At 39.6% G+C, this 11,211-nt stretch overlaps 1 protein-coding gene across 1 annotated transcript; it reads left to right on the forward strand.

Annotated features, from left to right (window-relative positions):
- The first annotated feature begins 366 nt into the window (after positions 1-366).
- LOC128765198 ((E2-independent) E3 ubiquitin-conjugating enzyme FATS-like) lies at positions 367-11,005 on the forward strand. The gene is made up of 6 exons (XM_053875693.1): positions 367-464; positions 4,435-4,583; positions 5,196-5,373; positions 6,704-6,767; positions 7,637-7,736; positions 9,764-11,005. The coding sequence occupies exons 1-6, from the start codon at positions 383-385 to the stop codon at positions 9,791-9,793; spliced, it is 603 nt and encodes a 200-aa protein (XP_053731668.1). The 5' UTR covers positions 367-382; the 3' UTR covers positions 9,794-11,005.
- Positions 11,006-11,211: the final 206 nt, after the last annotated feature.

Raw genomic sequence — 11,211 nt, forward strand, 5'->3', positions numbered from 1 at the left:
ATCTCTCCCACCGACTAATGGATTCATGGTTGGCGATCAAGGAAATCGAAATGCTCACTGGAGGTTTAAACAAGTTCGCGCTCGCATGGACGACTCGCGTGTTACTCAGCAAGTCTTCTCTCATCTGTCCTGCGTTCACCGCGAGGTTCCTCAGAGGTTCACATCATGTCTGGTCCTTTTGGACAAGTTACTTTGTGTCGAACTAAAGGATCTCAGAGGAGGCGAGGTTAACCAACCGCACCGGTCTTCATTTTCTCTGAAACTCGGCGCTTCAAAGCAGACAGTGAAAAAAGGCGTCAGACACTCAGCCTCACTTGGGAGGGATGATCGGTGGCCAAAACCTTCTTCAAAACCCAAGAAAGCGACTGGACTTCACACACAGATGAAGTCGAGGAAAGCAGATGGGTCCAGATTGTCCACGCGGAGTCATTTTCAGGACAAACAACCTCTCAGTACGGGCTCAGGTATGCCCTCCCACCCCCAAAAACTCGTCTTTCCTCCCTTGGAAGTGAAAATCTAAAGCGCCCGGAGCGATTGATGTGTGTGTTCTTCTCAGCGGCTCACAAAGCTATCTCCAGAAAATCATGCAAGCAGTCTTGGCTGCCGTTTGAACGCGGCACCCAATTCTCCTTTTGTAGTCGCCCCTTCATGTTTTCATTTGTTCCTCATGCATTGTTAATAGGATTCAGCTATTAGAGTTCTGAGGAGTGGCCTTTTGCATGAAATGTGTTACAGTGTCAGCTCAGTGCCTACTCACTTATTTCCCTTTGATTAGGATGAACATTTCAACAAAATATTAAAATTGGGTGAAATAATTATCATTTCAAAAGAGGAACGAGGGCCTATGATAAACAGATGGAAGCGTTGATGACACAAGATTATGTCTGAATACAAGACTACATAGTTATACAACACATTCCGAAAGGACAATTCCAAGATAAATCACTCTGAAATCTGTCAATACATTATTTATTAATTATTATTTTTACTAAAAATGAACACTTTTGGGATACACTTTTAGTCTGGAGTGCAGTCAGAGCTGTGTGAAAAGAGAGCCTGCTTTCCCCACATGAAACTTCACCATAGGCAACGGCATCTTCCAGTGTCAGCTGCAGACCCTGTAGCCATGAGTTTTGCACGGCCATTCTTGATCCTCTGTGTGTCAACTTGAGCATGTATTGCCCTAATGGTTCACCAATGTCTTTGCACTTGAGCAACGGATTCCCAAACTTCACGTTGTGCCACAATCTTGGCACGTTCCTGCTGGGCAAGATGTTCAGAGGATGTCATCACATTGAAAAAGTTGAAGTTTGAAATTCTCTCATTTCTACAGTTCTACAGAGAGGAAATGGTTACCATTTCAACTTGCAAATACAGTATGGCTAGGGCTGAATCTCAATGAATCATACTAAAGATGAGTTAACTCGCGATCAATCGCAAATTGAGCCGACATTTTATATAAAATGTAACTTAAAGGAAAATGTTCTCAACACCAAATTGGTCAATAATGCTTTCCTCATGCAAACATTTGTTTACTACTCCAACTCACCACAGCAGATACTGTCAAGAACAATCTTTAGAATAACCTCAGAGGCTCTGAAGAAGCTGAAGAACATGCTACAAGCACAAGCATTCACGTCTACTCATGTGTTCCTCTCTTCCTTTACGTTATATGGTGAACATACTCAAAATATCCACTTCATTTGCCATCAACCACGCGTTAACTCTGCTCTGGTGATTAAATGTGATTTAAAATTTAAATAATAAAAACAAAAATGTAAATAATAAAAACCATGCAGATAGTGGAACAATTGTGACAGGCTGAATAAATCGTTTTTTATTGCAGAAAAAAAGGGGTGTGGCTCCATAGGAAAAGAAAAAGAAAAAACAATTGTAATATCTCATTCATTAATCACTATTAATTGCATATTGTATAATACATAATATTTGACACTAGAATGATCTAATTTAGTGTTTCAAACTTGTATTTTCTGTCCATCAGCACAATCTCATTTGGACTCCTTCATCATGGATATTGTGGCAATGACACATGTATAATCCAGTAACAGCACCTGACTTGAAAATGTTCCCTGAGAAACACTTGTACATGATGAATCAGCGTTATTTAGTTTTGTCCCTAATTGATTATTCAAATATAATCACTTCAAGAGAGTTGAAAAAGAGTTACTTGCAGGCAAAGTGAATTGATTTTGACTCAATATTGTCCCCCGGTGTGAATGGTTGTCTATCCATGTGATGCATTGGCGAGCTGACCAGGCAACACGCCATGTGTTTGCTGTGACATATTGGGAGCAGCAGTAGTATGGTGCTATCACAAAAAAATATATATATATATCATTAACATTGTATTGTAGAAATCTGTTGGTTAAATTTGTGAAGCAAACTCTCACTGAAACTAAAGGTGGAGTTTTTTTTTTTTTTCTTTTTCCACTCATTACAAACACTTATCAATACCTGCTTACACGGTGGAATGCAATGTCTGTACATTGATTCTCGTCATGTCACACACTCACGCAATCCCGTGGGAAATTCAGCAATTTATTCCATGTGTGAAGTTACGTATCGCGGCTGAGGTGAACAGGAGTGGACTTCAGACTCAATTTAACACTGTAATTTTGCGACCGCCGCTATTACGGTCTCAGGGGCCACAGCTCTTTAACAATACGGACAGATATTTCATTGGAATCCACGACCGGGGGAACAAATCTTTCCTCACAGAGTTTATTCACTTTCTTCACTCAGTTGAGGACTGGAATTGGATGTTAGACAATACGTTGCAATGAGGTCTATTGATAAATCCATGACTGTGAAAGACAGGATTCAATTTGTTGACGTAGATCAGTGAAAGCTCCTGAACTACATTTGAATGGACATTTTTACAAAATACAGGCATGACTTTAATGTTTTCATTGGTTCTTGTTTTTTTTTTTATTTTGTTTGTTTTTGACTTTGTTTTATGTTTGTTGTTTTTGTTCCTTTTTTGTGTAGTCGTCAATTAGTGGCATTTTACCACTCTGTCCACCCTCAAAAAATGTTTTCAGATTATTATTATTATTATTATTATTATTATTATTATTATTAATAATAATAATAATAATAATTATTATTATTATTATTATTATTATTATTATTATTATTATTATTATTATAATCTGGAATAAAATGGAGGCATCATTGTCGGAGGCGGTGGTCGGTGAGGCTGTTAAATATGTTGCCACTGGTGGATGGAGAATTTCGGATTTCGAACGAAAATCCAGAACTCAAACGCCAACGAAAAATAAAACGGAAAAACATAAGGTGCGCGTTATTTCTTTTTCCATTAATTGTAATGGGAAAAATCAATTCAGATTTCAAACAATTCACTTCTCGAACGGCCGTCTGGAACGGATTGTGGTCCAGAACCGAGGTACACTGCCCCCTATGGTTTCTGGTGGTACTGCTCTGTTTGGTCCTCATCTGCAAGCTTTGTGGAAACGTACAGAAATACGGAGAAAATGAACGCAGAGCACGGATGGGCCTTAGACATCAATCTGTTATCTGGATGTTGACCCATTACTGGTTTCTTTTTCAAGAAAGCCCCAGTTCTGATAAAAGAATTTTGTTTCCAAGAGAAATTTATGTTGGCAAAACTGTCAAAAACAACAGTTGTGGTACTGGGTATCTTTTTTGATCCCTTGCAACTGCTCCTCCGACTTGATCTTCACCAGAGCAGTGAGCTCACTTAAAAAATAAAAAAAATAAAAAACTTTTTCAATTATTAAACAACTTTCTCCAGGTCAATACAGAATGTATTTTCTGCTCCACCCACAACCTTTCTCTACCTTTGTTTTCTTCTGAACGTCTGTGGCCGCTCTCATTTGTTCGGGTGCCACAAGTTCAAGACTTTTTCTGAGGAAACAGTTTGTGTTTTGTATTTCTTCACTCCAGTGCGTTGTGAAGCATATGATGGTGCTCTGCTTACATGCCACAAAGTCACGGCTCAGCGAGTTACTCTCCATAAAAGGCCCAGGAACGAGGTTACAGGTGCAGAATGGATGCGCCGCCATCTTTTCCATTATTCATATGCCACACTCATGTTCCCTCTGGCTCCTCATTGCCTATCCAGAGTCTGTGTGTGGGCCATTTTGGGATTTGTTCATTTTCTTGCCTCTTCACATCATAAAGTCCTGAATGGATCCGATGAACATGGTGAGAAATTCGTCGTAACTCAATCTCAGAGGAGGAAAAGATGCACTCGTACTGTGTCTTTGCTCCGCAGTACAATATCAAATAAAACAGTAAACTGAAGATTGAAGGAAAAAAGATCCATTTCAGATTACAGTCTTGCTTTTTTGCTCTTTTGGAACCTTTCAATAAATCGTTGTGACTTCACAGACGGTGTTTGACACTTATTTCACTTCGCTGTGTCTCCAGAGGACGACGCTGCGCAAGTGAAGCCGGCGGGGCAGGATTGGCAAGTGGAGCGCCAAGGACAAGCCTCAACCTTGGAATGGAAATGTTATTATCATTCTGGGTCCAAGTCCAATTCTCCAGAAGGTTCAGCAGCAACTCTCACTCTGCAAGTAAGAGACTGATCTCATTGTTTAAAAACAGAATTCGGAATTCTAAGTGACATCAAATGAATTTAAGAGAGAAGCTGAGGCCAACAGCCAAGGTTCAGACTTAGTGGAAGTTTGTGCTTCGAGGAAAAGTGAAGCGGCATTGTTTTGATATTTTCAAACTAGCCAAAGAAAAGCTTTATGGTTTTCCTTTAATAAAGACGTTATGTTCACTTGAACCCTCGCAGGGTTAAGTCTGAAAGCTTCATTTTTAAGGGTGGAGTTGGATGACGCCAGGTTTCAAACTTTAGCTGTAATAAATGTCTCCTCACGAGAACAAAACGGGAAAAGGACACTGTATTGCCCTGGTCTGCACCGGAAAACAGACATTTCTCCTGTGTGTGAAGCTGTTGTGCCATTATCTGTGGCTAAAGCTGAGTGTAATCCAAGCATGTAGCCCACACCTCTGTGGAGGCGGCGAAGAGGATTCTCCAAGGTTAAGGAATAGATTAAGGATAATTCAGAACAGATTAATTTTCACCTCCTTCTGCAGGATTAGTGTCAATGACTTGTAGTGAAGGCTTCCCACTAACAAGGAGCTTATTGTAGTTTTTTATTTTCCCTCCTCACCCCCAGGAGGCTCTGGAGCTCTTCAGGCCAGACTTCATCAGTCGATCCCAGGGTCGGCTGAGAAGGATGGAGTGGAGGGCGAGGAAGAGACGAGCCCTGCAGACTTCAACGGTGGAACTGATGCAAGTCCTGAAGGAGGAACCGGGCAAGCTGAAGAAGTGCACCACACCGGACCCACTCAGTGGTGAGCTGTAGTTCTAAATATTTTTCTTCACTTCTATGGTGGTGCAATAGAGTGAAAAACGATAAGAACCGAGAGAATAAATATTCTCATTATTATTATGGAATATATGTAAATTATAATATTTAACATGTTAATAATTTCATTATCATTGACAAAATATTTTGAATTTTCGAAGAATCTGAAATGGGATTTTATTTTAAAAAATAAAATTACAGTTTATTATTCAAGCCTTTCCCTTTTTCTGTTGACGACTATTTTTTGGCATCTCTCTAAATAAAGTAGCATTTATCCAACTTTGCTCTCTGCTGGCCTTTTGGGAGTACTGCAGTTTCGTTTTGAAACTGGCGTAAAAATACATAGTAACAAGGCGTCATGAATGTGAAACATCTATGAACAATCAATAAAGGGAGGGTGGTTTTTATTTTGCCATTCAAATCAAAGGCACCTTCGCCTTTGTGTGAGTTCACGACTGTCACAGATCAGTGACCGGTGACTATCGTCTCGATGTTGAGGTGGAACGCGAGACAGACAGGATCCTGTCATTTGCACTTTTCTGTCGTGGGACGCTGTTATTCATCCTTAATTTAGTCACTGTGTTCTCATGAAAACATTGTATTCCCAATAAATTTATTTTATGTATTCATATTTCAATGTACGCCCTTTTACCTCAATAATATATTTTTGAAACATAATAATGGTTTAAACCCTTAAAAAAGAGAGAGCGAGAGAATTTTACCTTTTAATTATATAAAGTAATTATTTGGAGAATTTTATTTTCTGAATTAAATTATCTTCATCATTCAATTAACCCCCCAAATATTTGTTTTTATCTATATTGTCCAAAGATTATTAAATGAAACCTATTTTCCTATTATAATATTCCTAAATAAATACCATTGAATCAATTCAGAAGAGGAAGCATTTGTCTTAAATTTAAAAAAACACTACTGTATATTGTATGCAAATTTAAAAGAAGGCCCATTCAGATAAGGCATTACAATTAACTGCAGTAATTATCATCAATAAAAACTGTAATTGTCTGTAATAGTGTTAACTGCGACATGATGATGTTGCTACCACTAAAGCGTTTATTAATTGCACAATAACAAATGAAGTGAATCAGGATCTCATTACGGCTCGTGGCGTGGCTCTGCGCTTCATGCTGTGTCAATATTAGCACGGAAGGCTGCGGTGCGTTTGTGGGTCTCTGTGTTTGTCCAAGATAGACAGATCTCACAAACATTGCACTTCATCTCCATTTACATAATGGATCTGCAAATGAACTCTCATCTCACAATGGTGCGTCTGCCTGTGTGCGTGTGTGTCCTAGATAACCTTTTCAAGCCCAGAGAGAGGTCTATTTCAGGCCGAGAGATGCAGCTCCGGTCCCGTCGGTGAGTCGTCCAGCACGTATGAAGCGTTGACTGTATCATCTCACACTTGTGCAAGACAAACCACCACACTGCTCAGACGCGATGCCTTCTCAAACGCCTTGTCGGGAGTTATGAGTTAACCTCCGAGGCTCTTATCTACGTGCTTTCTTTTCCCTTATCAGAGAAGACACCTGATGAGATGATGCCGCTTTGGCTGGAAATCTTTCAAAGTGGATACAGTCGGAGGGGAGATATCTGAGAACAAATTGGTTGTTTTGACCCCATATTATCAAACATTTCTGGTGCCGTATTTAGGCTGTAAAACGTCTCCTACTTTACATGTTATATCTTTTCCCATGATTTTATCCCAATTTATATATATATATATATATATATATATATATATATATATATATATATATATATATATATATATATATATATATATATATATATATATATTCCATTCCTTTTTTTTCTGGCGCAAACTAGTGTTCATCAACAAAAATTGTTTTCCTGCCACATGACGATTGCAATCGACAATAAATGAAAGCTAAATAAATAATTCAGATAAAAGCTGCCAGTCATCCATCATCACCATAACATTTGTCAGTGGGACAAAAGGTCTGCACCAATGAAAGAATGTATTCATTGTCAGAGCATTGGCATCACTCATTTCACTTAAAGGAAGTTCAATGAAACCTCACATAATATTTAAACCGAGAGCGCCACCTACTGAGCTCTGAACAAGAGCCTATTGTTACGTGAGGCCTCGAATAGATGCTGACGATGCAAAATTCATAATGGTACTACTATTGCTGGTGTCGTTGTCGTTATTGTTACAGTTTGGTTTGTTACTTGTTGTCGTTGTGACATGTCTGTGTCCACAGGATTTATAACCTGCTCCCAGAGGTGACTAAGAAGAAGCAGGAAGAGAGAAATAAGGCGGTGGCACAAACGAACCGATTGCGAGCTGAAGTCTATAAAAAGGTGAAACACTTTGTTGTGTCTTTTGTAATGAATTTGCTGGAATTAAGTCTTTTGACGTCCGCGTATGTGTGCTTGCTCATTTTGTGAAGTCATTGAGGAAAGTTTGTCCGGAACGATGAATCACTGTATTGTTCAGTTTGAGGGCACCACTTTTCGACCAAGTTAAATAAGTACTGTCCACTGCAGAGTAGTACTGACACCCTGACAGATACTCCTTTACATGTTCAGAACATGAGCCCCATTTTTGGAGAATATTAGTTAATGGATGTTTTTCTATCAGTCTGAAGTTTAGTTACAATGCTCTTTGACCAGCAGAGGTCGGTATTTGACTACCTGAACAAAACCCATGGATTTTTGCAGAGTCACTTTCTAAGAATGTATTCATATATCACCTTTAATATGGCTTGGTGGCACATATGAAGCTGTTTTGTGAGCCTGCTCAATCATTAATAAATCATCCTGGCACCTAAAAATACAGGGGAAAAGTCTGAGTCCTCATTTGTCCCGTCCCCTGACAGTAATAACCATTTTGGCCAATGACTGATATATTTAGGGCATGGGATGTCACTCTCATCCACTCAGCTTCACTTCTCACCTGCTGTCCCATTAGAGCCGAACTGGAACAGTGGACTGTCAGTCATGTGGTGTGAGAGCAACGTGAATCACAGATGATTACACACTTAGTGCAGCTTCACAAACAAGGTGTTTTGGGCCCAGATTATTCTAAACTGTTGACGTGATTATGCATTGGCTTTATGCTGGAGGCATAAAGGAGAAAACCAGAAACAGCTGAATGGGAGGTGTTAAACTTCAGAGTTTGAAGTGATTTTTGTCTTTATCTAGTAAACCTTTGGGACAAAGTCAGGCATTCCCCTCACAAGTGGACAATGACATTTGGCAACTTTTATCGAGCAGTACTGACCAAAGTTTGGAAAAACTGAGACAGCTTCTTAAGTTAACATGTCTATTTTAAGGCACTAAATACATATTTCAGGACAGAGGTTCCAGAAAGCCTGACAGAATACATTTGTAAAAGATGAATAAAATCCTTTAGAGGTTTATATATTTATTGTACTGCTGTTATACATAAATCGCTCCATCGGACAGTAGGTGGCAGCAGCATCATGGAGGTCATTCATTACGGACAACAAAAAATTAGAAGCAAAGTAATACAAACCAGTGGCAGCAATGTTGCACTCTATTGCTGCTGACATTTGTATCTAGCCAGTGTAGTGTTTTCGGCCTTTAGCAGGTTTTGTTGGCACTATTTAGCTCCACCTGCTGGTCTAAACTTGGGATTGCCACCATCTTGACTGCCTCATGTTGCCTTTGTTGAGTCACCTTGTACGCTGACTGTTTGGCTCGAGCCAGCTATTTAAACCACAGCAATGTTTATACATATCTCGACATGGCTAAATGGGCAGCTCACATGAACTCTTTAGAATATTCTTAAGTCCAAACACTCCTATAGAACACCGTCATTTTGGAGGCATTCTCTTTACAAAAGAACAAACGAATGAACTCAGACCCAGAGTACAAACAAACACCGCCACCACCAACACAACAGGTCAAGTCAAAACCAAACTGTCTTGGTTCAAAAATGAAATTAAAACAGAAAAAAAGTTCAATGAGTTGACCTGGATATTGAGCAGGACCCATCATTTTAAGGGGATGAGGCATTGACAGAATGAGGTCTTGAAGACACTCATGGTTTGATGACATGTGTTTTCCATTCTTACTGTATTGTTCTTCATCCAGCTTTAAATTTGGCTGCATTAATTGAATGCCTTTTTGTTCTGAAGATCAGTCAGAAGTTTAAATAGTCAGCTGATAATTGCCCTGCAACATATTCAGTCAGAGTGGTCCAGAGAATTCTGGAACTACTGAGGCAGTGTGCCAGCTTCCGGAGAGGGAGCTCATTTAGGGAGGGCGACGAGCTCTGATCTGAGACACATGCTGGGAGAAATTGTCAATCACTTATCTGCCCCTTTGTTGCTAACGTTTATCTCTTGTGTTTTGTGTTGCAGAAACTCTTGGACCAAATCCTGCAAAGATGAAAAAAAAAAATCTGTGTCCTCATTACTCTCTCTCTAGCTCTTGTTTTTAATGAGTGTAGGATTTTAATTGAGTTCACATTTCATGTGTCCCTCGAAAGGCATGTTTGGGATTGATCATGAGCAAGACACACCCGTCACCCACCGCTCAGATACTGCGTTTGATGTTGCTTTTAAGAAGAAATCTGGCCTGTATTGCAATGTCACTTGTCATGATCAAGACCTGGAGGCAGATCATCATGTTTCTACCTGTGTATTACAAGTCGAGATGAAAACTGATCACTGTGTAACGGTGTAATAATAATCTAATGCAGAGATTAAAAATCATCAAATATAGTTTTTCCTTATGTTTAATGCAGGTGTTGCTGCTCTAACATATGGCCCCAAAAATACTTGAGAAAATAGGTGCAAAATACACGATCAACTCATGTCTTAAACTGATGAGAATTCACCTCTTACTGTGGTATTTCATTTGGGAATGGGCTTTTAATCATTGGACAGTTTCCGTTATTAAAAAGGGACTTGTAATGAAATGCCCTCAATGTTTTAGTGGTTTCCATCAGCATCACATTAAGACCTTCTGATTCATTGTGCTTCTGTTCTGTTCTTCCTCTGCTGAGTGCCTGACTGAATGGAGTCATTTCACATTTCAGGCTAAAATAAAACATCTCAAGGACACGGTGTTGAACTCCCGTCTTCTTGGAAAATGTGATTGCCTTTTCTTGTCAAAGCACTTTAAGGAGCAGGGCAGTACAGTCAATATTTTTAAAAATCCAGTAGAAAAGCTGGCCTCATGTCTGCCGCGTGGCCTCTGGATCCTCCCATCCGGAACAGTGAAATTCCAAGCTAATCGAACTCAGGAGACACGAAGCACCAGTGAAAGGAGCTTTTGTCACAAGGACTCAAGCTTGAGATGACATTGTAACAAGAGGAGAGTTGTGGCAGATTCGTACATATACTGACGCAGCATATGAATTCATAACAAAGCTGTGTTGGTGGACCTGGTTAGAAGCATCAGGTGACACTTTCTCCTCCAAACTTTGGCTCACCTACAGTATAGACCTTCAAATGAACTGGCCTCGTCCTCAACACGTTGAAGGACTTTTCTCTGACTCAGAGACATGCTTCATTAAAGCAGTTGCCAGTCTGGCCAAGAGCCACCCACTCATGCGTCACACCAGCTCACACATAAACCTAACCCTTATAAACTCCTTGGCTTCCTAAAAAATGTCAATGTCAGCATTTCATTATCCTTTCAATGCACAGTCCTGAAGTACAGTGATATAATATAAATTAGTTTACATGGAGAGTAAGATGTTTTATGTTACACAGGTACATTTATTTTGTTGGTTCTTCTTCCAACAAATGTCTTGACAACGTTGTGGAATTAAAGAAGAAGGAGACGACGGCTGGAACCCTAA

Source organism: Synchiropus splendidus, chromosome 9 (genome assembly GCF_027744825.2).
Source record: "Synchiropus splendidus isolate RoL2022-P1 chromosome 9, RoL_Sspl_1.0, whole genome shotgun sequence".
NCBI lineage: Eukaryota > Metazoa > Chordata > Actinopteri > Syngnathiformes > Callionymidae > Synchiropus > Synchiropus splendidus.